Here is a 26,867-nt window from a genome sequence, read left to right as displayed (position 1 = left end):
TGAATTATTTGCCTAATGGAAGAATACATTTCTAACCTACAAGAATTTCCGGGGTATCACACATGTACCTCAGCTCACACAGCCCATTGTCCACAAAGCCTGCTCTGATCCCTCCAGTGGAGTACTTATCACTGTGACCTCCATTTCACAGATTAGTAAAGTGAGAGATTCAGTAACTTGTTCAAGGGCACAGAGCCATTAAGGGTCAGATGTCAGAACTCAAACCCACGTCTGTCTGACAATATATTCCCTACTACCCTTCATGTCATCTTCTCTAATATGTAATTCCTTGAGGGCAGAGACCACAAAGGACTCATTTTTGTATCCCTATGGCACCTGGCAGATTGAGTACCACATAAAATGACCATTTTATGAATGAACCCAATTGTTTCTACTACCCCATTGCTATATTAGCTATAGCAGATAATCTAAAATAAACCTGTGATAATTTTTTTGTGAAATAAAGTATATATCTCTCTCTATATATACACAAACATGCATTTATACACATACACACACATATACACACATATACATATATACATATAAATCATACATACCTGGATTATAGGCCTCCATAAAACCAAATGGACCATAGTCAATTGTAATGGATAACAAACTGAAGTTATCAGTATTACAAACACCTAAAATCACAACAAAAAATTCCAAAAACATGATAATAAAATGATAAAGCTTCTTTTTAACTATATAAAATTATGCAGTATAGGAAACGTCATGGAAATGCATTTGTTTTAGGAATGAAACAAAACTAGATTATCAATTGAAAGTTCAATGAGTGAAGTCAAATAGCTTAATATATATTAAAACTATATTTAAAAATTAAATTTAGCTTTCTGTTTTATACCCCCTCCCCAAAAGATTTCAAATACTATAGGAACAAAAGCCCCCCCCAAATGAAACTTCCTCTTATTTATCCTCAATGTCTAGCATTTGTTTAAAAAACGTAAGTTATTTGGAACGGAATTGAGACTAGTAAAGGAAAAAGATTAATTGATTTTCGAAGGGTTGTGGAAAGGGTAAAATATAGATGTGTACCCCCATAACAGTCATTAGCTGTGGACCACTAACAGTGTGGGGAGGGAGTGTGACCTTCTCGGGGAGGGGGCTTAGGGATGGGGACAGAGTGTGGGGTAGGAAGAAGCCATGGGATGGACCCATCAGCCTAATATAGGATATTTGGACAAAGTGGCAACAGCATCCAAAATAAAGAGTTTCAACCTTTTTTCAGAGCAAGATAGCCCTGTTTATCAAAATGTTAAATGTCCAGACTCTCTAACCCAGCCGTTCCACTTTTAGGAATTTCTCCTCAAAAACTCACCTTCAAGAATACAAAGGTACGGGTACATGGTGGTCACTGCAGCACAGTTCACAATAACAAGAACTCTAAAACACCTCCCCTGCTCCCTACCCTACCCCACCCCAGGTGAGACCCAGAGAGTCTGTGTGTGACAATTAAAGGATTTCAAGAGTTCTGCAATGTGGGATCCCCCTTTGGTATTTATCTAGAGACCTTAGTACATGTACAACTTGCTTTCCAGTCATTCTTTGCTCAGGCAGATATTTCTTCCAATGCAACCCCCCAGTGAATGGCTTCCAACACCCGCAAGCCAGCCCTGGTGCTTTTGCAGGAGACGTATGAACAGCATCAAAAAAAAGTCTCAAAGAACTGATATGAAACGGTTAATAATGAATATCCTGCAGAACGGAACTCACACTCACTTCTGTGTATTTTAAATTCTTTACCATAAGCATGTAGTGCTTTTATAATTAAGATTTTAAAAACACCTTTAAAGAGATCTAAATATACTATATACTCACAAGGTTGAAAAGCTTTACAGGTAACAATATCCTCATGAAACTGAGGACACTTATTCTATTTTCGTCTATACTGTTCCATTCAAAACCATTTTAAACATGAGAAAATTGTGTCTCTGTCGCTAAAAAAATTCATATATTATAAATGCTAAGAAGCTCATCAGCAGGACTATTTTGAAATACACAAAAAAGGAGTCTTCTGCTTCAACAAATTAATTCTACTTTCTCATCAGGAGAATGAAGCACCAGTACACAACTTACCATGAGCAAAACCAACCGATGTCCACAAGGCAATAAGTTGCGCTGTCTCAGATACCACAACAGAAAAAAAATCCTAAAATGAAATTTAGAAATTTTTCAGATTTTCACTAATGTGTACTCTTTTAGGATCTTCTGATAAGTCAAAAGGAGAACATGGAAAGAATTCAAAGGTGAGCTGAAAGATGACTAAAGGAAGGGAATTAGCATATGTAAGAAAAAAATGGAAGAAAGGAGAATTATTCATCCAGAAATAATACCTAAAAGGCTCAGACATAGTATTATGACCAGGCTTTCTCCTTGTCCAGTAAGAAAAAGAAAAGCATTAGAATTTAGTACCAGGGAGTAAAATATAAGCAAAGAGAGTTATTAAACTTTAAAAATGAGTCACCAAGAAAAATACTGGAATTCCCTTCTCTGTGACTGTTGAAAGAACGAAAAAGGGTTATGAAGATCAAAAAATTTCCACAAAAATAGAAAATTACATTTTCCTATTATGTATTGTGTTTATTTTAGAACGACTACTATAGAAAGATCTAGATATCTAATGTGTGAGAGAAGAATATAGGTGACCAAGTTATAAATGCTGCTCAAAAAATAACGTATGTAGTCAGGATGGAGTAGCACCTGTTATTTTTTTCTAGATTCTTTCAAATAAAACCATTGTCTTATCTATGTCTTGTGTATGAAATGGTTCATCTTACTTTCATCTAACAAAACGTTCAAAGTGCTCTACATTTCCTTTCCTAACGGTAGATTTTTCAGTTCTAAGCTGTGACTGCTAATGTTGGCAGGCCAATGAGAGAAAATAGTCCTGCCCTTTCTCTTTAAAAACTTACCACATATCTGTTAGGTTCTCCGACATCCACTGAAGGGAAATGTTCCTGTATGATAAAGTCTAATAATGTCCTGGAAATAAAAAGGAGATAGCATCAGTGTTCCTCAGAATACAGTATCAAACATCCAGTCCTCTAAATTCACCCTTGACATTCATGAATTCATTAGATTCATGCTTAAAATTTTAAAAATTAAAATAATATTTTACTCCCAAAACAGCCAGAGAGAAACGTTTCCTCAATACCAATCAAAACTGGAAACGTGTCTCTAAGATCATATTACATCCCATCTTATTACATTACAAATTCAGATTGGTTCAATAAACATCCATTGCGTACCTACTGCACCTGCTGAATGCCACTGAGTACATACTGGACCTGCTGTATGCACTGCACCCTGTGCAAGGGCTACAAAGAAGAATGACAAGAGCCAAACCCAGACCTCAAAGGGCACATAGTCTACTAGAGCAGAAGAACATATGAGGAAATCATGACATAACAGTATAATACATGCAATAACAGAAAAATATAAAAAGTATAAAGATAAAAGAGCAGGGAATGATTATTTATGTGTGAAGGGTCACATACAGCTTCACAAATGAGGTGACAAAAAATTGGCCAGTGTTTCTAGTTAAAATATTTAAGTTGCGTATGTATCATACATATATACATATATCTGTTTTTTTAGGGGGGATGATTAGCCCTGAGCTAACACCTGCCACGAATCCTCCTCTTTTTGCTGAGGAAGATTGGCCCTGAGCTAACATCTGTGCCCATCTGCCTCTACCCTATATGTGGGATGCCAGCACAGCGTGGCTTCATGTGGGGTGTGTAGGTCCATGCCCAGGACCTGAATACGTGAACCCCAGGTCGCTGAAGCAGAGCACACAAACTTACTGCTATGTCACCAGGCTGGCCCCTGTATGTATCACATTTTTATTCCCTATTTGAACTGACTATTCTAGTCAGTTAACTAACCACTAGTGTTTATTGCATTGGATAATAGAGAATCCAGAAAAAAATGGGGGTTGTAGATATGATTTGGGAATTATTAAAACCCAGTCAAACAAATAGGAGTGGATGAGAATGTATATATATATATACACATTTTTTCAAATCACTTAATCATTTAATAACTTGAATAAGTGCCTATGTGTGAAGAACTGTTTCAGACATTCGGGAAACAAAAAGGAATGTAGATACAGTGATGTTAGCCAGTGGAGGCATTTCAAGGATGAAGTGGTCACCAAGATACATCAAATGTCAGAGGGAAGTGAAATATAACTGAAGGATGACCACCAGATAGAACCATTTCAGTGAGGTGATGAATGCAAGCACAAGTGACCCGAAAAACATATGGGAAGTTAGGAACAATGCCCAGTGAGAGTAGACAAGTCCCTCAACAAGCCAGGAAGGCGGTGAGCTCAGTAAACATTTGCTGAAGAAAGAGACTCAGAGGAGGTCATGACAATGTGATGACTTCCCTGCTCTGCTTCTTCCTTTCCGTCTCTTCTCTCCTTTCTGTATTCTTCACGGCCCAGGTGTCTGGATTTACTAAGTGGATAACTACAATATAGGATCCATATTCCAAATGATTCTAGTTTGTCTAAGAGAATTTTTTTCTTATATATTTCTAATACTTTTTAAAACTCTATTATCTTAACAAATGGACACAGAATTCCTCTTAAGGAGGAAATGTTTTTGTTTCAAGAAACATCCTACTAAGCCTGCTTTGAGGAAGATGGAATTTTGTGAGCATAGAGACCGCAGGCCCCAAGACATCAGAGGACGGGGGCAGCAGGACACAAGGGGAAGCATTTATCGCCCTTGCTCTTTGGAAGCAGCCCTTCCTCTGTCTTCTCTGCAGAAATCTTTGGGAAGATGCACTCGGTTCTTAAATGCTTTGTATAAATTTAGTCTGTTGTTTGTTTTCATCCTGTTGAAGGGGCTGAGTTTCAAGTCTGGGCCAAGCCAGTATGAAATGGGCATCACACACATGTCAAAAGCGGAGTCTAGGAAAAAAGAGACATGAGACAGAGGACGCACCCTGGGAACCCCAGGAATTGGAAGGAGAGCTTTGGACCTCTCGAGGCTGCAGAATTGGGGAGCTTGAGTCACTTCCACCCAGGTCTCTGAGTGGCACAGAGGCCCTCGGCTGCAACCGGGTTGCGTACTAGATAAAAAATTCCTTGACAAAAGGGTCTACTGGATGTTACACTTCTTTTTTTAGCTTCCTAGTAAACCCACGTGATGTCAGGCACACAACAAGCGTTAAAAATATTTACTAATTGCAATTTTTTATTTTACTTATAAGAAAAGTAAAAATATTTTAACTTCACAGCACATATACAAGCATTTTTTTTCAACTGCCTTCTACCATTTTAAAAAAAGTCATTTTCTAACCGTAGTAAATCCAGTTCACCATAATGAGCCAAAATTTCTAACGATCCAATTCTAAACCAAGATTTCGCCACGCGCAGCACTACTGCAGCTGAAAAAGAAACATTTATTTTAGCATAACCTATTTTAAACTATGCAAATACAGCATAACATGCTTTTCTTTAAAACGAAATTTTAACTAAAAAACACAGTAACTGAATTGACCAGAAAAACAACTAACTTACGCTTTAGAAAGGATCCAGGATTTTTCTCTATGTCTTGAAGCCTGAATCAGTTGGAAGGTTAGGAACCACGACACTTTCAGAAATACCGAGGCTCCAACCTGGCTAAAGGCTGCTCAGTTAAACTGTTAGGCTCCAAACACTAGATTCCCACTATTTTCCCAATTGTGACCTTTTCCATGTGCCTTGTCCTGAAATCAGGAATTAGTGAATTATTTCTATGGCATAGTCCCTGCAAGTACCTTCCACTTGTGTAACTAACTGAAAATTAACTTTAATAAATAAACGTGTGCATGTGTTCTAACTTATGAATACGCTGAAGAAACAAAGTGAATTTGTATTTTGGGTTTGCCGCCTTCTATTGCCGCCTTCTGTTTTGATTATAGACATTACTATAGATTACAATTAGTAAATAGAATTCATGTTTCTTTCTCATAAGGAATGCTGTACCTACATATGTGTTGACGTCACGATGAAGTGCATCCCAGGGGACGAAAGCTCCTGCTCTGCTGGTGATGTCCTTCAACGAGTTATCACACTCACTGCCACGTCCGGGCCTTCGCGCTATTCTCCCCTCTCCACATGCCCCACTCTCTCTCTCCCCATACCGAAATCCTTTCTAATCTTGTGCTCAGAATCAGTTCCACCTCCTCCATAAAGCTAAACTGATCCCCTTTTACTGACCTCTGACTTTGTATCACTCATTTGTTCCATATGTTTAAGCCTTTTCTCCATGAAGTTTGAGTTTCTCAAGACCAGGGACTACGATATACACTTACTACTCCTGGACCCTTTAGTGATTATCCAATGGTAGGCACAGAAAAAGGCCAATTAGTATTTTCTGGGTTAACTAAATTATCCATATAGTCAGGATTTATTCAAAATACTAATCTGAGGGGCTGGCCCCGGGGCCGAGTGGTTAGGTTCGCGCGCTCCGCTGCAGGCGGCCCAGTGTTTCGTTGGTTTAAATTCTGGGCGCGGACATGGCACTGCTCATCAAACCACGCTGAGGCAGCGTCCCACATGCCACAACTAGAAGGACCCACAACGAAGAATATACAACTATGTACCAGGGGGCTGTGTAGAGAAAAAGGAAAAAGTAATCTGAATATTTATTTTCACGTGGGGTTTTTTGAGCAATAAAAATGTAATCACTTAGAAAAAATATAAGAGCTCAATAAATGACTCTAAGTGTTTACTTAGTGAATAGGCATTGAAACGCGGAATGTTAGCACTGCAAGACACGGGAGGTATCAACTAATCTAACCTCCATTTTAGGTGGAGAAACTGAGGGCCAGGATGTGACTTGCCTAAAGTCACAAACCAGCTCCCGAAGAGCCAGTTCAAGGTGTCACATGGTCTTTCTGCCCGTCCAGCACATTTCTCACTGTACCACCGCGGCTGCTGGGCAAATATCAAGGTAAAAGTACAACTGAAATACCTGTATATAGGTGAAGACTTAAATGTGGAAATTCTACTAATGGTCTAAAAAGGAGAAATAATTGGGACGATTTGAAACCACTAAGCTTGTGGTTCGGAATTCAGATTAACAATATACAGTATATCAGCCATTGCCACAAAAGTAAGTAGTGTTGTACCCAACACATTGACGGTCAGTGATTGCAATCTCATTTCCAATCACCACAAACAAAAAGACCTAAATAGTTGTTACAGGCCCATGTGCAATAGCATCCATTTTATCCAAATTAAATTAAAAGGGAAAGAGAGACGCCATCAAGATAAGTAACCCTTAATTCTTTTATGCATGAATGCTTTGGGGGGATTGTTTTTTATTAAAATCTTATCAAAACATATTACGCACTAAGCATAAAGAGCATAAAATGTGTGGTTGGTGAACGACTGTGAACATCAGTAAAAATGCTGCCCTGTGATACAGCGATGTCCACAGGACCCAATAAAGCCTGTAGGGATGTCAGCAGCTGTCAATAGCTCCTCTTTTAAAGCAGTTAAAAATGTTTATTGTTGATTTGCAGGTCTTCTCTCTCCCCAGAGATTCAGAGTCAAGTTTCTCTCACTCTTTCTGTTTGCTGCTCCAGAGCACGCTTTCTCATCCTCCTAATTTTTTATTTCTAACCTACTGAAGGCTGAGGAAAAAGCTAGCTGAACTCCGCGGAAGTAACATGCAGTAAGAGCAATCAGGCTCTGAGCAAAGGTCTCGGGGGCTCTCCAGGGAAAAGAGGGGATGAACGTTCATGTTCTGGCTTTGTAACACCTTGTAGGCCGTCCATAAACACTTTTTGTTCACTTCCCAGATGTCTGCTGTTAAAAATGGATGGATTAGTGATGTAAGGATGTGGGAAAGGATATTCTGTAACGTCCTAATGCTGAAATTACATCTTGAAGAACCTAGGTCATTGGTTAAGATGCTTGCAAAGACGTCTAATATCTGTTATTCTTGAAGAACTTAACCTAATTTTATGAAAGCGTTCCAGAAACAGTTATTACCTCGTTCTTTCACAACGTTTCCATCGTAGAACTGATCCCGCCATACTTCATCATCACTTACAACCAGACTGAAACATACAGAATCAAACAATTAAAGTTACCCTTATTTAACTGCTGGCAGGCTATCAAGAAGTACCTAAAACTAGAAGAAACGATGAGAAATCGTGCTCTCAGAGATTTATCTGCTCCATTTCCTGACACATTTCTGGAGACAACATGCTGCAGTCCTGAAAGTCAGCTTCAAGGAAAGAGGAATTACCTCGCAGCTCTGCTGGTTGGAATTCCAAGATGGTGCACAGCCTCACTACCCAAAAATTCTCTCACTGAGGAGCGAAGCACGGCTCGGCCGTCACCGTGACTGTGGATGAGAAGATCCAAAAGATTTTCAGCTGTGATTAAGACAACATCAACTTTTATTTAGACACCTAAAAAAAAATATCAAACTGTACCGAGAATATGGGGTCTTTCCTGAGCCTTTTAATTGGAGCTCCCACTTTTCACCTTTTCTTCAAAAAAAAAAAGCTAAGTATTAGAAGATTCATGTCAATCTTTAGCAGAAAAGCTACTATACAAGAAAACGTGGTACCTGTTCATGTAAATTCCAATAAGATGGGCTCTTCCATCCCCAAGCTGATCTGCCCATATCCCAAACTAAAGGGGAAAAAAGGAAAGTTACTCATATTTATTTACTCTTAAAGCTTTTATAGTCATTTTATAGCCAAAGTTATTTTATTAAAATTAAGAATGGGGTATTCCATTTTTAGGATTATAATAATCAACAACAATACAGGTGAAAATAAAATTCAATCAATAAAACAATTGAGATTCATTGTAAAAATATAAATTTAAGATATATAATCAATTTCTTCATCATCTTATAGCCAATCTCAAATTTGTAAGGTATAGGATACTTAGAACTGATCTATTTCATTCTAGAACATGAACTAGGGACAATCTGTTTGTAGAAAATTTGCCTATATTATATGTATGCCATATAAAATCAGGAACATACTTGTACCTGAAAAAGCTGCTTTCGAACTTGCATGATTAACTGCTGTCAAATTTTTCTATTAAAACCTTTTAGCGGGGCTGGCCCTGCAGCCGAGTGGTTAAGTTCGCACGCTCTGTTTTGGCAGCCTGGGGTTTCACCTGTTCGGATCCTGGGTGCAGACATGGCACCACTCAGGCCGTGTTGAGGCGGCATCCCATATGCCACAACCAGAGGCACTCACAACTAAAATATACAACTGTGTACTGGGGGGATTTGGGGAGAAAAAGCAAAAAAAAAAAAAAAAAACACATTGGCAACAGTTGTTAGCTCAGGTGCCAATCTTTAAAAAAAAAAACAAAAAAACACCTGTTTGCAGTTCAATTCCCAGCTCGGCCAATTTGAGAAAAAGGGGCAGGTCTCATTCACCACAATAGCTCCGGGCACATAAAAGGAGTTTTGTAAACAGTGGTGGAATATTTAAACAATGTTTATAGTTCTGGAAGAAATACATGAAATTGACAAAAATCTATCCAATATTTTAATTTTTCATTTTAACCAGGAACAGACCACCATTAATTGATTTTGGCTATGGACTCTAAGAACTGAAGTCTGAGAGCTGCGCTCAGCAAACTCTGGAAAGTTCTAAAGTCGACAGTATATTAGGTATATCGCACACCATAAAAGGGAAGTAGAAAGAATGCTGAATCCAGAGCTGGGAGTGAAATCAGGGGAAACAGGGAGGTAGGTCTCCATTAATAAAAGAGAATTCATTTATGACTGTAAGTTCAAAATGGTAGTGCCATCCTTATCAATAAATATTTATAATATAATTTCAAATCGGGGGAGGAAATGAAATGCGAAAGTGATAAAAGCTTAATCCAATTTACCATACTACAAAAAAAAAAAAAAGCTACAAAAAAAGAGTACCTTAGCAAACTTCTGCAGGGCTTAACATTTATATTCGCACTTTCACAGTACATGTGAGTACTGGTATAAAATGCTATCTAATAAATTTAACCTACTTGGGGAATGGTTCTCTGAACCATGTATTTAGGAGCTAGAAAAAAACCATAAGGATCATTCAGTCCAGAAGTTTCTAAACTGAGAAATATAGTTCAGCAAAATGTTAATAGTTATTCCTTAAAAACAAAACAACAACAAAATCATGTAGTCAGATGTGTCTGGAAAATGGTGTGTTAAATAAAATTCAGCAGATTTCTTTGCCATAGCACTTCTCACAACTCCTGGAACGATCTTGGTCAACCCTCGCTCATTATAGTTCAAGACACTGAGGTTCAAGTTTGTCATAGATGACCCCTAAAATCCTTCTCAATTCTAATCATCGATGTCCCTTTGCTTCTTAGCTTATGTTAGCTCAGCTTCTTAGCTTCTATGTTACTCTTGCTTCTTAGGATGGTGAAGAATGAAAGCAAGAGAAATCTGATAGTAATTAACTACCCCAACACACCTGATATTATCATTATTATAATAGCTATCACGAAATTACTTTTCATATATTTCCTAACTTAATCCTTCCTCCAATCCTATTAAACTTTGCTACTTGTCCTAAAAATTATTCCTGAGTAAACCAGACCCCCAAACAACCAGAGAGGGTTAAATTAATCCTATCCAGCTCACAGGAAAGTCACAGCAATTTCAACAATTGGTCCTGTGTTCCTTCTCTTTATTTCTTTTTAATTAGTCAGATACCACAGCTTGAACTTGCTTCAACATCATGCTTTATTTCTAGAAGTTGCCTTCTTAATTGCTTTTGCACATACAGTCATGTGTCGTGAATGACAGGGATGTGTTCTGAGAAACGGGTTGTTAGGCGATTTTGTGGTTGTGTGAACATCATAGAGTGACTTACACAAACCTAGATGGTATAGCCTACTACACACCTAAGCTGTATGGTACTAATCTTATGGGACCCCTGTGTATATGTGGTCCATCATTGACCGAAATGTCGTCATGTGGCACATGACTATATAACACTTTCAGTTAACCCTGATTTAATTTCTAGAAGTTTCTAGCAGCTCTAAAACTTAGCTCTACAGCAATCCTGGCAAAACTGTAATCTGTCTGTCCTTCTGAGGCTTTCATGTTGATTCTTTGTGCTACTTGCCTTTGTCTAAATCTGCGGCCAAAACTTCACTGAATGAGTTCTCTAGCAATAATTCACAGAAATTTTGTATTTGTGCTGCCTCAGTTTTCTCAACTCCATTAAAGAAACAGTCTCTAGCTTTATGACAGCAAGAAATCACATCAGGTAATCTATAAAGATCTTATAATGACACGTTCTTCTAGGAACATCTCGTTGAAGTCTCAGTATGCTAATATTAGAGAAATTAATGCAAAATAACTTCTTTAATAGGACAGCACTTCCACCAATGGTGTGTATTTGCATAACAGAAGTGATGGTAATGCTGCTCTTACCTGGTGGCCACCGTATCTGTGAGCCAATGGAACGGATCCAAATAGTATCTTTTCTCCACTTACAAGCTGGATAAAATCATCTGTTTCCGAAACAGATAAATCAAGGTCCAAAATATCTTCTAGAACTTCCTGAAGCAGGAAAAAAAAAAACTCTTCTTACAAACTTAAGTAATCCCTTTAAAAATTTTGAGAAAAGAGACTTAATGGAAGAAAGAAAATTTAAAAAATAAACCTCTTCCAAAAATACATTAATATTTTTTCTTAAGAGATGTACCAGGCTTTCTATGATTATTTGTGCTATTTGGGAAAATTACTTCTATTAGATAGTTCTGAATTTTTTTTTGCTTGAGGAAGATTAACCCTGAGCTAACATCTGTGCCAATCTTCCTCTGCTTTATTTGCAGGTTGCTGCCACTGCGTGGCTGACCAGTGGCGTAGGTCCGTGCCTGGGATCCGAACCCGTAAACCCAGCCACTGAAGCAGAGTGTGTCAAACCTAGCCACTGCGCCACAGGGCTGGTCCCTAGATAGTTCTAAAATTTTCATGTATTTCTTGTGATACACGGTAAAATAATATTTTTCCTAGCACTTATGCTTTAAGGGAACTAGAAAACAGTAAATTCTATTTTTATATAACTTAAAATTAAGTTCTATGTTTATCCCAAATTCATTTAAATCATAGAAGACAATTTAGAATTTCTTATTAGAGCGCATTTCTAAGAATTTAAATCTCTTACACCTATTTTTCACAAAAGTGTATCTTCCTTGTAAGATAAGTGTAAGAAGAAAGTAAATACTAGGCTCCAGGACTAAGCATCAAAAAGTGATTTCTAAGAATGACTTTCTCCAAGGGTCTGAATTTTAAACACAGTCATTTATCAACAGACTAACAATTTAACTCTGAAAAAAAAATTATCATCTTTTTAGGCAAAAATTATAGGGAGTTAATATTTGTATTGTGAAAAAATAAAGCCTAACCTTTGAAACTGCTACAAGACGTACTCTTGATTTGAAAGGAGTAGGGAAGGCAATTGAAAAAACACAGTTTTTCACTTTACGAACATAATTTTCTTTAACAGGATCAACTGGCAACATAGCTGACAAAAAAAAAACAAAACAAAACCCTCTTTTTAATGTTCCCATTTGTTGCATATACAGCATTAATATTCCTTAGAAAGGCAACAGTTCTTCCAGAAAATCAACTTAAACCACTATTTTCTTCATACTTTGTTATTTAAAGGCTATTTTATCATTTTCAACCGTATTCAGACAGCATAGAAGATGGAGCTGTCCCAGAAGATGGGAGATGAAAAAAGTTTAAAACAAGACACATACCCTGTCTTCAAAGATTTTCACTCATGGGAGACCAATAGGATGTGCAATATATTTATCAATAAGAATCTATAAATAAAATGGAGGTAAGCTGCATTACAGTATTAGAATTACAGTAGTAACGGAATCCAACCAAAAAATATTAGGCACTTAATCACATCCTTTCTTCCCTTCAGAAAATCATGATTAACCGAAGGAAACAGATAAATACACAAATAACATCTAATATCAGATGTTTTACTAAATGTACAAACCTGCTTCCAAACCCACCAGAAACTTCAAAACATTTGATACACGCCTGTTCACAAGGCTAGAAGTTTGAAAATTACCTCTAAAGAGATAAATTATGTTTTATAAAGTCCAGGCACCAAAGCATATGTATTTAATTTAACAAGCTGTAGAGGAAAAAGAGAGCTTTGAACATGCTTTAGACACTCAGAACATATGTACTTGTATTTTAAGCACAATTCTTAAAATCTTAATCTGTTTTCTTAATCCAATGCAATTAAAACAAAAAACAGAAGAGGCTAGCTGTATTACGAACACTACAAGACAGAGACATAAAAACTTATGTTTCTGGATAGAGATTACATTGTCAAAATGTCAGTGTCACCAAATTATTTAATAAACATAATGGAAATTCAATCAAAATCCTAGTAGGATTCTTTTTCAAAAAAAACAGACAAACTTAAAGTATAAATTGGAAAAATAAAGACTAATTTTTTTTAAATAAGAGAAATGAGAGTTTCCCTATCATATTAAAAGTTATAAGGATGCAATTACTAAAAATATTGTTATCCCAAAAATAGATGCAAAGATCAATGGGACTCAATAAAAAGCACAGAAACAGCCCAAAGTAACGTAAAAATTCCCTATATAATTAGAGAAAATGATATGTCGAATCAGTGGAGAAAGGTGCCATCAGAACAATTTGCTCAACTGTTTAGAGTATTTATTCCATCCAAGTCTAGGTGAATTAAACGTCAATTATAACAGAAACAAGAGTAATCTTGCATCTTCCCCATATGATATGGCAAATGTGGTACAGATTTAACCCTTTATACTTTCCCCTAAGGGCATGGTGAATAAGGCAGCATCATGTGGAACAAATGGGTAGTCAACCAAAAAATAGATGATTTTAGTATCCACCACAGAAAACCTGACATTATGATTAGGAGTAGAAAACCCAACCATGTATTTTCTTCTCTTTTAGGAAAGCCTGTGTGGACACAGATTAAACTATATAATTAATGCATTTTCTTTTATGATGCGCTAATATTTCAGCAGAGCATGGGCAGTATATAACGTTCCACTAGGACTTATGATTTTGTACTGATCGATTCACATTTTGGCACCGTAGGTGATGGGTCAGTACGCGTGTGATCACTGGCCATGGAACCACAACGGCTAATTGCTTCAGATGTCCCCACCCCTCACCTTGTGCCACTTTAACAAACTAATTAGTCAGTGACTCAAAGCCCCAGAGAAAATTCCAAATGTATGACCCTTTATCTTCACATCTCAGAGAAATCAGTAATTCCAAAACCAAATTCTTTAGAGTTCAGTTTTGCCTAAGAATACAAAATCTACAAGAACTGCTGACCTTTCAGTGCAACTGTGTTTGAACTCTTCTCTCCGTAGAGGGTCTTACCCCAGTTGCCTTGATTATTCATTCATAATTCACTGAGTAACCTCAGGATGAGATGTTTTTATGTGGTGCCATGAACCAAGACATGGTTAATATGTATTCACTATTACGGCTATCTCTCCTGATTGTAAAGTCTGGCCCTACTGTAGAAAATGTTTTGAATAGTACCATCATTAATAGAAAGAAAATGTCTTAAAGTGTAACCAACTTTCCAACATCGAAATAACAACTTTGAAAATGCTTTCAATTACACACTTATTCCATTTTTATTAGTCAAGACTGGCTGTTTCATTTGTACAAGTACAGTCGAAAAGACCAATGTGGAGGGGCTGGCCCCGTGGCCGAGTGGTTAAGTTCGCGAGCTCCGCTGCAGGCGGCCCAGTGTTTCGTCAGTTCGAATCCTGGGCGCGGACATGGCACTGCTCATCAGACCACGCTGAGGCAGCGTCCCACATGCCACAACTAGAAGAACCCACAACGAAGAATACACAACTATGTACCGGGGGGCTTTGGGGAGAAAAAGGAAAAAATAAAAAAAAAAATAAAAAAAAAAAGACCAATGTGGAACTGGCCCCGTGGCCAAGTGGTTAAGGTCACGCGCTCCACTTTGGCAACCCAGGGTTTCACCGGTTTGGATCCCGGGCATAGACATAGCACTGCTCATCAGGCCATGCTGAGGTGGCGTCCCACATGCCACACTAGAAGGACCTACAGCTACAATATACAACTATGTACTGGGGGGCTTTGGAGAGAAGTAGAAGAAAAAGATTGGCAACAGATGTTAGCTCAAGTGCCAATCTTTAAAAAACAAAAAAAAAGACCAAAGTCATTTCTAGCCTGTGCACAAGAGGCCTCTGTTCTTTGGCAATTACTTGCACAGCTCAGACAATGTTTTTAATTTCTTGGACTCAAGCTTGGTCTCGTTGAGTCAAAAGAACCCCTGTGTATTCTGCATGTCCTATTGGTGGGTTCTTGTTCATCAAGAGTTTAGCTCCACTGTAATACTGGAAGCCTTCAAGAATTCCATCTGCTTCCCAGGTTAGTCTTGCCATATGACACCCTTTCAAGAGCCAAATATTTGGTTTTAATCTGGGTAAACAATTTCTAAATGAAAATGGCCTGCTAGAATTGTATAGTGCTATATCTACCTACTAGATGAGCTTGGGGACAATGCTCAATTCCTCCATTTCTGTTTCCCTATCTGAAAAAGAGCAGATGGTAACATCCAGGTCATAGGATTGTTGCAAGTCCACCTGTTTATCAGTACACTCTACTTGGTAAATTCTGCCTGCTAGATGTTTCTAAATATGTAAACCTGTATCAAGATAAGCCACAGGTGCATATTAACTTTTATTTGTAAAGCACCTGTCATGTTTTTTACATAATGTTCTTCAAGATTGGGGGGAAAAAACCTCACAAAATTGGTTTATTGTAATAAACTTCTTTATTCTATGCTTTCATTCAATAAAAAATAATACTTTGAAGATAAATACAATGTGCTCAGCCATATGGGTACTTGCATTCTTTAATGCAAAAAGCATGGTTTCAGAAGAACAAGAAAAAAGATCAGAGAGGTGCAGCTGCCTATTTGCTGATCTATTTCCTTATAAGAGTGAATTTTTGAGGACAGAGTATGTTACTTGTATTTCTGTATTCCTAATGCTTACACTTTCTCTCATTGGCTGTTTGTTTGTGTGCATGTTTTGAGTGAATAATTATATCACCGATTTCTGTAATAAATACGCTCTCTCACTACCATGAGAAGAGTAGATCCGGCTACAGAATTAACAAAAAGTCTCTCTAACCCGTATTAGATGCTAATCCTGTACATTCTCCATTATTCTCCGGGCTGGCTACAAGTACGTTCAACATTACCAAACAGTAAACAATTTCACACAGCCTAGTACCCCCACGAGTGGGACTCACATATCCAGATGTGAGCAAGACTGCCAAACGATGTCACAATGTACCTATAAAGTTTTCAGAGGAGAGAGTCCAAAAGTCGAGAGACGAGGCTAATCTAACTTCTTTTTCACAAGAACCCTGCTCGTGGCTTGACTTGTTACTGGAAAGATAGAAAACGCTGTCACTTCTTTCAAGGCCAGGTTGCAACAAGCAGCAGACAATGGCGTGGCAGGTAACATCCAAAAGCAGCAGCTGCGGAAACTGTAGCCTCTGGATTAGCCAGCAAAACAGGAACCCGGTTCTTTGAGTCATATTTCTACATAAAGACGCAGAACGAGTTAGTGACCGGAAGTCGGGTGCGCCGTAGCACACTCTGCTAACAGCCAGGTCCCGAAAAGTGCATTTCTGCTCTGGCTGCTGGAGCTACCAGCTCCCGCGAGCGCGGGGAGGGGATCGGGGAGACCGCTCGCCCGCGTGGGAGGTCGCGGCTGGTTTCTCCGGGGCCGAGAGGCCGGCAGGGGGCGAAGGGGCCCAGCTCCCCCCAGCGCGCCTTCCCCGGTCGCTGCCGGGCAGGGCCGGGCCGTCCCCGGGCTCCGGAGCGGGGAGGCGCCCGAGGCCCCGCGCGGCCGGCCGAGGCGGGGCCGAAGCTCTTCCTGTGCCAGGTTTCCGGCTCCGGGTCCCGGGAGGAGGGCCGCCGGGCCAGAGGCGGAGCTGCGGGCCTGCCGCGACTTTCAGACTCGGACCATGGCCTCGCGCTGGTGGCGGTGGCGGCGCTGCTGCTCCTGGAGGCCGCCGGCGCGGAGCCCCGGGCCCGGCTCCCCCGGCCGCGCGGGGCCGTGCGGGGCGCGCGCCTGTGCGGACGCGGGCGCGCAGGTGAGGCCGGGGGATGGAGCGCGCCGCGGCCGGGCGCAGAGGTCACGGCGCCAATGACAAGCGCGCGGCGGAATGAATGGGAGCGCTCTGCACGTGCGCCCGGGCGGAGGGCGGCGCGGCGGCGGCGGCGGGAGGGGAGCGGGGCCAGCCGGGCGCCGGGGACGGGACCGAGGCGCGCGGGGGCCTCGGAGGGTGGGCGCTGAGCGTCGGCCTGAAGTCGGGGCGCCCCGCTCGGACTGCAGAGCGGCGTCCTGGGGACCAAGGGGGCATTTGAGGTCTGGGGAGGGAGCGGTGAGGAACCAGGTCCCGAGGAAACGCCGCGGGAGTGGTCAGATTGCCTCCTGGAGCGCCTACAAAGTAAAGCCGGGAGACCGTCTGCAGCTATTTCCTTTCGAGTTACAGCCAGGGCTTCGGGAGGACAGATAACTGGGATTTTAGAGCAAAAGGTGCTCTGGGCGCTCAGAGATGCGGAGGAACCAGTGGCCTCGGAATAGGCAGAAAAGGTCTTGTGGAGAATGGAGGGCTGATGCTCCGGAGGACCGGATTTCTGTCGACGGTAGTTGCTTCGGAGGGAGAGCATACCTGGACTAGGGGGAAAGCACCGGAAGGAGAAGAGGCCTGAGGCTGTCCGAGTAGAGAAACCTCGGATCATCTTTGATTTGACCCATGACTTCTTGAAGTAGAGTCAGAATCTCCGCACAAACCAGGACTCCTGGACAGCTCTCCCCTGTTGCCTGCGGACCCAAGCTCATTTTTCTCCCTCTCCGGTCACTTCTGCCTCTGTAAATTGACATGTTTCTGTGGCTCTGTGAGTCCTTTCTGCGCTTCCTAGTGACTCATTTTCAACGTGCCCTAGGGTAGGCCCATGCTGTTTAGCGTAATTGCGCAAAATCTGGACTCACGGTCCTTTTTAGAGACTTCTCCAGTCACACAGTAGTTGTATGTATTCACCTCTCATCTGCAAGCGTCATTTTTTAAAAGTTTGTTTGAATTTAGGACTCCGTTTGGGTTAGATTGGGTACACTTCGTATTCCCATCAAACACCATTTATTGATATGAATTATGTAGCCTTTATAAGTGTGTACTTTGTATCAAAGTGGATACATATCACAACTTATCCAAAATAGACCTTTGGAGAGAGACTGGCAGCTGGGCTGGTAGACAGACTAGACAGTAAAGAGAAGATGGGGAAAGAGTCTCAGGGCTTTGCCGGGATCCAGTTCAGTCCTGTCCTAGCCAGACCTCAAATATTATTATAAATATTAGTATAAATTAGTATGTTAGCCTTCTGGTGTCTGCCTCAGGCGTGTGTGTTTTGATTAGTTCAAGTCTCTTAGGGCCGGATAGTCCGTGGGGACAAAAAGCAACAATAATAAAGCCACGTCGGGCTCTGCAACACAGCTCTCCTACTTGCTGATGTATGTACCGCTGCCATCTGCTCCATGGTAGTGTTAACAAATCTTGTAACGGGATGAGAACCAGTGCACGTTGGATCGTGCCAAATCACCTGTTGGTATGTCTTTGCTTCTTGCTCAGCATTTTCTCTTTTTAAAAAAAATGCATGAAAGGCAAGGTTGACTTTCAGGGAGGGTATGTGATGGAAAGGTAGGGAACAAAATCGGAATTGGAAAATGATTGTCGCTCCTGCAGGGAGTGGTACAGCTCCAGTTTCACCACTGCCTTTTAAACTTAACTGCTCTTTCAATACCTCCCACCTCACTTTGGAAAACATTGCCCTTAGCTACTCTTAAAGCAGAAAATAGCTTGACCGAATAGATACTATATTAAATGTATACAATGTGTTTGGCTCTAAGAGTTTTACATATACCCTCTAAATTAATCTCAGCATCTCTCCATGATCAGAAAGATGTCACAAGGTAACACAGCCAGGACATGTTGGAATTTGAACCAAGATCCATCTTCCAAAGACGATGATTTTACCAACCTGCACTGCCTAGTGGTTAAGAGCACTCTATTTGCTGGATAATTTTAACTCTTCATCCCTGGTTAGAGGTTACATCTCAACCTGAATAAGTATTCTAATAAAATAGTGAATTCGTATGAATTAATTACCCATGATGGTTGAAAGAAGTAGGTAAAGTGTCATATAATGGTAAAATCAAAAGTGTAGATTATCACGTTGTTTTCTTGGGACATTGTAATTGCCTGGGCTATCATAAATGTTCTTAGTGGCTTAATGAATACGTAATGTTACAGTGGAAAGAATAGAACTCAAACTGGCTTCCTGGGCCACTGCATGCCTGGCAAAGTCAACCTTTATGGGTTTTGTTTTTGTTTTTGTTTTTGTTTTAAGAGGCAGATCGGCCCTGAGCTAACATCTGTGCCAGTCTTCCTCTATTTTGTACATGGGACACTGCCACAGCGTGGCTTGATGAGCAGTGTGCAGGTCCACGCCCAGGATCCAAACCTGTGAACGCTGGGCTGCCAAAGCAGAGCGCGTGAACTTAACCACTATGCCACCGGGCCAGCCCACGTATGGTTTTTTTTTTACTATGTATAAAGCAATATGTTCACTAGAGAAAAACAAGAAAATATTAAAAAAAGGAATAAAACAAAAATTCCCACAAATCTATTTATTCCAAAATAACAATGTTTACTATCCTGTTTTATATGCTTCCAAACCCTATTCTCTATGTATTTTATTTGTGTGTGTGTATACATTTTTAGCAGGATCACATAATGCACACAGTCCTGTAGGTGCTTTTTTCCTTTGATGTAGTGTAAACATATCTGTGTATCAGTTTTTCAGACTTTGACTTTTCTGAACTTCAAGTTCCCAACTGTAATAAAGCAAGTAGTTGTGAGGATAAAATAATAGTGTAAAAGCATGTTGCAAGACTTTATTACTAATAGAGTAGATGAGTTCTATTTTTCTTGTGCTAAATTCGTCTTTTTTGTCAAAATGCTTGCCTCAAATACTCTATAAAAGCCCTTGTTAAGATTGATCTAATCTTAACGTTAGATTAAATTAATAAGTTAGTTATTTTTGAAATGCCTGGCAGACTTGGGTCCCCAGTACCTGTCACATTCCTGGCCCATGATAGTGCTCCATAATTTTTGAAACTAAAATTTATTGTCACCAACTCTGAATCTTTTAGAAGTAGTGTCCTGTTCGTTGATCTCTGATTAAGTTCATATCACCAAAATGTGTTGCAGGACTTGTTTGCTTCTTAACATTACTTATTAAGAGGCACCAGTTCCGAGTGTGTTTAGGAACAATAAGTTATAATAGGCAGTTCAGTACTGTCCTAGCCACACTTAAAAACTTCAAATATAGGGGCCGGCCGGGTGGCACAGCAGTTAAGTTCACACATTCCGATTCTTGGCAGCCTGGGGTTCGCTGGTTCAGATCCTGGGTCCAGACATGGCACCACTTGGCAAGCCATGCTGTGGTAGGCGTCCCACATATAAAGGAGAGGAAGATGGGTATGGATGTTAGCTCAGGGCCAGTCTTCCTCAGCAAAAAGGAGGATTGGCAGCAGTTAACTCAGGGCTAATCTTCCTCAAAAAAAAAAGTTCAAATATAAATTCCTTCCTTAGCGTTGAAATCTTTTCCTTTTCACCATCTGGGCTGATGCCTTTGGAATCTTGATGATTCTTTGTTTTAAATCAATTTAAGAATTTGAAAGCGTGTAAGTAACACCGATCTTCACTATTCTCTGACCAATCCTAGTTAAATGGAAATAATTGTCTTTAAACTACTTTCAGATCTGGAAAGATAGACATGAGTGTGAAAACCGGCTTTCTTTGGGGGGAGGGGTTATAGATGTTTCTTATTTTCTGCTTTTTTCTTATTTATATTTTCCGTAGTGACAAATGTTGCTTTTGTAAGCAGGAGACATTGTCATTTTTTGAAAGTTTGCAATCTACTTAGAAATGGACGTTAAAAGATAAAGATTATTATGAATTATGAGAGCATCTAGTATTAGAAACAAGTTTTTCATGCATATTCTTACAAGTTTCTTGATACTTTTGTTTTATAGGTATCCTATTTTAATCTTGTGAAGAGTTTAACATCTGCCTTTCCAAATATGTATAGTATATCAAGGTAAGTTTACAATCTATGTTGTAACTACTAAAATTATTAACCGTATGGCCAGTGAATTTCTATTCTAAAATGTAGTGGGCTAGTCCCACAAATTTAATGTTGTTTAGCTAAATGTTACAATATCTACCCTGTGTGGTCTGTCTCTTCAAAAAATGAGAATTTAATAAAATTTAAACTCAACCCAGAACACAATGAACATAGTTAAGTCTTTCTTTGATTTTGTGGATTCTCAAGGCCCTGGTTATAAAAATGTACTACTGATGTAGTGTTTAGCAAGAACATAATTCTGTATGCCTTTCTAAATTTAATGACTGTTTTGGATTCGAGCTTAATTTCCAGCAAGTATCTGGGCTTAAGTTTTCCATCATCTCACTCAACTATATATATAACTATATGCACATGTGTATATAATTTTTACTTAAAAATGAAATTATCTCACCTAATAAAATAGCACTCAGACTTACATTGTGTGCATTTGTGCTTGTCCCAGGTTCCAGCACACAACGTCGGCCGCGTGCTGTTGTAGTAAGACACGGAGTGGTGAGAAATACACTGATCCTTTTAAACTTGGTTGGAGGGACTTGAAAGGTCTGTATGAGGACATTAGAAAGGTAAGATAGTTCTGATGATGCTACGAACTACTGTTGATTTCTTAGAATTATGAGAAACAGTGCAGATTTCCAGATACGTATGATGCTATTGCAAACTTGACACACGACTATCAAGTTTCAGATGTTTCTTGAGCAACAACTGTGGGGCAATATGGAGGATGCAATACGTGTTACCATCCAGAAAGAAGTTATTGCCAAGTTGGGAAACTGCAAAAAACCGTACACGCAGCACATACTTACTTGTCCAATGAGTTATCTAACCTTTCTCTCCGATTGCTTACCTACTCCAGGCCTGTTAACACACTGAAGCCTCTGGTGATTCCTGCTACTCTCTTCCTTATCCAATTCTGAATATCGGTGCCGGACGGCCCCAAATAGGGCAGAAAGCCTTAAACACCTTTTTCCCAAAAAACTTTTAGTGGCTCCCAACCTCGCGTGGATTCTCAAATGTTGCCCAGAAATGTCCACAGGCCCCTCGTCAGCTTCCTTGTCTTGTCGAGGTTCTCCCCTTTCCGCCGCCAGCACCCACCCCACTGTCCTGTTTCACAGCAGCACCACCTCCTGTTTGATGGGCCAAGTCCAGGCCATGGAACAGGACCTCCCCCTGCTCTGTCACCATTGACAAGCTCGTCTGCACCTGTCTCCGTGCTTGCCCCTTCCCTCCTGTCTCGGTGAAGTCAATGTTCCCTTCCTTTCCAGAATAGTCCCTTTACCTCCAGTAAAGACCCAGCCCCTCTGCCTCTTCCTCAGTGCCTTAGGAACTGCTCCTGCAGTGGCCTGTTCTCTCCCCTTTGTCTGCAAACTCTCCCTCTTCGTGTCTCTTTCACATTTATATTTTAGGTGCTCCGGTTTCTTCATGTTCCTCGTGTAAATGACGGTCCCTTGACCCTGTGTCCCAGCCTTTCCCTTCCCACTACAGTGCCCTCTACCCTCTCTCTCTGTTTTGCCCCTTCACATTTACTCCACCATCACACTGTGCCTTCCTTTCCAGCCTCTCCTCTGAAAGTGCCTTTGCCCAGGTCACCCATCACTTCCTTCTGCTAAATCCCGTGGGCCCTTTTGGTTTTTATCTTCCTTGACTTTTTTGAACATTGGACACTGTTGACCACTCCCCATTCTGTGAAACTCTTCCCCGGGCATCTGCACTTCCCCGTTCTCCTCGTTCGTGGGCCGTCCTTCAGTCTGCTTCCTGGGTCCTCTCTGTCCCCTCCACCCTACTCCCTTTAATTTTGCTGTTCCCTGGAGTTCTCTCGGCCCCCTCCTCTCTCTGTATCCCCTTTGCCTTACTTATGACTCCCAAAGAAGATCTCAATTCCAGTTTGAATTCGCTCTCCTAAACCCATACATCTAACTCCTCACCGGGCAACTCTGTGGAGCGTCCACAACTGTCTCAAAGCAACATATCTGAAACTCTGCTTTCCCTTACTGTTTTTTCTCCTGTTTTTCATATTCATTGAAGGCACCGCCCCGGAACCTGGAGGGATCTTCCATTCATCTGTCTCCTTCCCCTCCCCATCCTCCTAGGCTGCCTCCTGCCTTCAGCCTCCATAGCCTTAGGTCAGCCACCCCATTGCTGTTGCCCTGTCCTTCCTTTCTTGTCCTCCTCATCTCGGCCTGAGCCGCAGGTCCCTCCTTTGTGCTCCAGAGTGACTGCACTTACCTCAGGGACAGCACCCATCGCACCGTATTGTGTTATATTGCAATTATTGTTTTACTTCTCCCCATCTACATGCTGAACTCATTGTAGGCAGGGAGCAGTCTCATTTATCTTTGTAACCATTGAGTTTATTGCTGTGCTTGGCACTGAGTTGATCATTCAGTGAGTTAATGACTGGACGCTGTGTCATGTTCACCTGAGCCTGGCTGAGGGACCTCCAGGTCCATTAGCTCCTGCTGCTTCCGGGGGATCAGCTCTGATCCAATCCAGCAAGTCCTTGAGTGGCAGGCGCTATGGACACACGCTCATCACCTGGAGGGCTCTGCCTCCTCCTCAGAAATCAAAATCCTACTTATGCTTTAATCATCGCAGGTCAAAGCTTATCTCTCCGTGAAATGTTCAGTTTTCCTAGCCCACACTGAGCTCTCCGTTCTTGAACTAATGCATTTAATGTACAGCATAGTTCAAGTTACCACTGTATTATTCACTGAATATTTCATATTTTTAAAAATTGTGTCTCCCCAACTCAATTGTAAGCTCCTTGCAGTCAGGCAAACCAGGTCTTAAACTTTCTCTGTGAACTTTTGACATGCCTGTTGCTAAATAACGGCTGAGCCAGACTTACTGACCTCGGCTGCTTCTCCCTGGCCTCCATCTTATGTCTTCTTGCGCCTAATACATAGCTTTGCCTCCCTAGCCCAGACACCCTCTGACCTCCTGCTTCATTGGCTCCTGACAGCCACTGGCTCCCACACTCCCCATCTCTGTCCTCTCCCCTCCACCTTCCAAGCTGCTACCAGCCCCAGTTCCTTTCTCTCTCCAGCTGTCACTGGCCCAGAGTCCCTAGCCACCTAGTGCCATCCTCCCCTTCCTGTCTCTTGGAGTCATTGGGGCAGTTGGCAGTGGCTGCCTTAGCACTTAAGCGACTTGGGGCTGAGCCACTGGGCAGCCAGGTTTGTGGCCATACAGTGTTGAAACCTTTCCCAGCATGAGTGCTGAATTTCTCAACTGAAATGAGTACACTGAGATCAAATCAAAGTTTTGTAAGGGGCCAGCCTGTGGCCGAGTGGTTAAGTTCACATGCTCTGCTTCAGTGGCCCAAGGTTTCACCGGTTCGGATCCTGGGCACGGACATGGCATTGCTCATCAGGCCCTGCTGAAGTAGCATCCCGTGTAGCACAACCAGAGGGACCTACAACTGGAATACACAGCTATGTACTGGGGGCGTTTTGGGGAGAAACAAAGTTTCCTGAAAGAAATCCTGTTGACTTTTTGTGCAAGTTATGATGCCATATTGACACACAGAAACTTTATTTCAGGAACTTCTCATATCTACAACAGAACTTAAGGAAATGTCTGAATATTACTTTGATGGAAAAGGAAAAGCCTTTCGACCAATTATTGTGGTGCTAATGGCCCGAGCCTGTAATAGCCATCATGATAACTCCCGGTGAGTTACTTGCTTTCAGCCCTCTGTCGTTTGGCAAATTTTCCTTCCCAAGGGTGCCATTGAGTTTCCTGTTTAAGAAGTGGCATCTATTTACGAATTCAGTTGTGAGGGGGAGTTTCTGGCGCTGAGTCGCTAAGGTCGCTCTGGAATCTGGTCTGGGCATCTTCCTTTTCTGCACTTTTTAATGTCCATGGAAGAACAACTTCAGCTGCAAATGAACATTCTAGAAAAAATTTTGAAAGCCAAATTAAGTTTTCTCCTTCAGAAGTAAAGAATACCAGGACGTGTGTAATCATTATATACACAGGGCGGTTAGTCCAAAGGTTGATTGTCGTAAAGTCATGAGCCTGGCCTGGTTCTGGCCACCACACCCGCCACAGGGCCTGCCTTCCTGGGACCTTCAGAAAGGTGCCAGAAAAATCTTGTTAAAAGAAGGCATTTTCACCATTGGGCCTCAACTTTTGTATTTTGAATCTATATAAAATTTTAAAATACTAAAGCAACAGCAACATTTTAATATTACAGGAAATCTTAAAAGGAAAAAGAATTTACCGTTTATGTCATGCAGCCATCTTTGTCATCCTCTGTCCTTCCACTCTTGGGTTCAGTTAGACTAGATGTATAATTTTGTGTTCTGCTTTGTTTACGCTTGTTTTTTAAACTCTACCACATTGCAGGAGTGTCTTGATAGTTGTTATTTTTGCATCACGTAATCTATTGATGGAAATTCCAGTAGACCATAATGTACTAATACATTTCCCTAGGGTTGAACATTTGTATTATATTTCCTCTTCTCAATGAAGAATACTTTAAGGAAAGCCTCAGGTTTGACAGCGCTAACTTTAAGGATGCTGTAAGAATGAGCATCAGATGTGGCTCCTGAGCAGATGTTTGCCTCGGCCCACCGCAGCCCTTTGTGCCCTGCGGCTGAGCCCCTCGGCACGCGACACCATGCTCAGGGCTGCCTGCCACTTACCCCCAGACTTTGGAAAAGCTTGCAGTGTAGATTGAAGGAGCGGTGACCTTTTAATCATAATCAGGACCACTTTCACTTCGCCTGGAGGCAGAGAGCAGAAATGCTCCTTCTGAACCAAAGTTGAAATTTATCTCACGTATTCCAGAGCACAGTTTCTCAGTGTTGGCACGACTGGCATTTTGGGCCAGAGAATTCTTTGTTGTGGGTTGTTGAGTGCATTATAGGATGTAGCAGCATCCTGGCCTCTACCCACTAGATGCCAGTGGTATCCCCAATCCTCAGCCCAGTTGACGACAACCAAAAATGTAGCCAGACATTGCCAAATGTCCCCCGGGCAGCAAAATCGTTCCTGGTTGAGAACCACGGTTCTAGGCAGAGAGTGTATTTATATTCTTAATTTCTCAGATTAACACATAATACAGTTCATTACCCTCAGAGATGACATGGGAAGGAAAATACTCTGCACTGCTTTAATTCCTGTCGGCTGTTAGCCCTGTGGTTGGAAATTCTCTCAGTTTGCCTTATTGAAACTGTATAGATTGTTGGTTGCAGAGCACCTGGGAGACTATAGCACAGAAAAGGCATCACTAGTTTAACTGTTCTGCCCTCTCCAGGGATGTTCTAGCTGCAGCTTCACTCTCCTGTAAGGAATCAGAGCGGGGCCTCCTTACTAAAGGCCCGGGCAGAGGCAGCATCTGGCCTTGGGGTGTGAGTCGCGATTGTGGCGCACATTTGGGGCGCTGCAGCATCCTAGCAATGTTACTCTCCAGGCCCCAAGTTGTTGAGAGTACTTACCTCATGAGGACTCTTTCGGATCAGGCTCTTAATGGGCTGACTATCTAGCTGTTACTTCCATGCTACTCAAAGCAAGAAGATGGGTAGGAGAAGATTCTGGAGACTTGG

General features: G+C 41.2%; 2 protein-coding genes across 13 annotated transcripts in view; one reads left to right on the top strand and one right to left on the bottom strand.

Moving 5' to 3' along the window:
- Positions 1–16,950, bottom strand: part of LOC103560863 (protein adenylyltransferase SelO-like) — a 33,673-nt gene extending 16,723 nt beyond the window's left edge. The window contains exons 1-12 of one of the 9 annotated variants that reach the window (XM_070600863.1): positions 16,350–16,681; positions 12,422–12,540; positions 11,445–11,573; positions 8,604–8,668; positions 8,467–8,523; positions 8,277–8,375; positions 8,018–8,085; positions 5,334–5,421; positions 3,270–3,338; positions 2,934–3,003; positions 2,098–2,170; positions 561–644 (exon numbers count right to left, since the gene is read on the bottom strand). In XM_070600863.1, the coding sequence (XP_070456964.1) occupies positions 561–644; positions 2,098–2,170; positions 2,934–3,003; positions 3,270–3,338; positions 5,334–5,421; positions 8,018–8,085; positions 8,277–8,375; positions 8,467–8,523; positions 8,604–8,668; positions 11,445–11,573; positions 12,422–12,538 (919 nt within the window). In that variant the 5' untranslated portion in view covers positions 12,539–12,540; positions 16,350–16,681. Of the gene's footprint in view, positions 1–560; positions 645–2,097; positions 2,171–2,933; positions 3,004–3,269; positions 3,339–5,333; positions 5,422–8,017; positions 8,086–8,276; positions 8,376–8,466; positions 8,524–8,603; positions 8,669–11,444; positions 11,574–12,421; positions 12,541–16,349 lie in introns of all 9 variants that reach the window. The other 8 variants (XM_070600860.1, XM_070600861.1, XM_008535197.2 and 5 more) reach the window with 8 other exon arrangements.
- A 23-nt stretch (positions 16,951–16,973) lies between these two features.
- PDSS1 (decaprenyl diphosphate synthase subunit 1) overlaps positions 16,974–26,867 on the top strand; it is a 40,155-nt gene continuing 30,261 nt past the window's right edge. Inside the window, exons 1-4 of one of the 4 annotated variants that reach the window (XM_070600891.1) lie at positions 16,974–17,201; positions 21,206–21,270; positions 21,761–21,881; positions 24,858–24,988. In XM_070600891.1, coding sequence (XP_070456992.1) covers positions 17,073–17,201; positions 21,206–21,270; positions 21,761–21,881; positions 24,858–24,988 — 446 coding nt within the window. In that variant the 5' untranslated portion in view covers positions 16,974–17,072. Of the gene's footprint in view, positions 17,202–17,347; positions 18,715–21,205; positions 21,271–21,760; positions 21,882–24,857; positions 24,989–26,867 lie in introns of those variants that run through there. The other 3 variants (XM_070600893.1, XM_008535180.2, XM_070600894.1) reach the window with 3 other exon arrangements.

This window comes from Equus przewalskii, chromosome 30 (assembly GCF_037783145.1).
Source record: "Equus przewalskii isolate Varuska chromosome 30, EquPr2, whole genome shotgun sequence".
NCBI lineage: Eukaryota > Metazoa > Chordata > Mammalia > Perissodactyla > Equidae > Equus > Equus przewalskii.
Note: the sequence above shows the minus strand (reverse complement) of the source record. Positions and strands in the feature narration are given on the sequence as shown.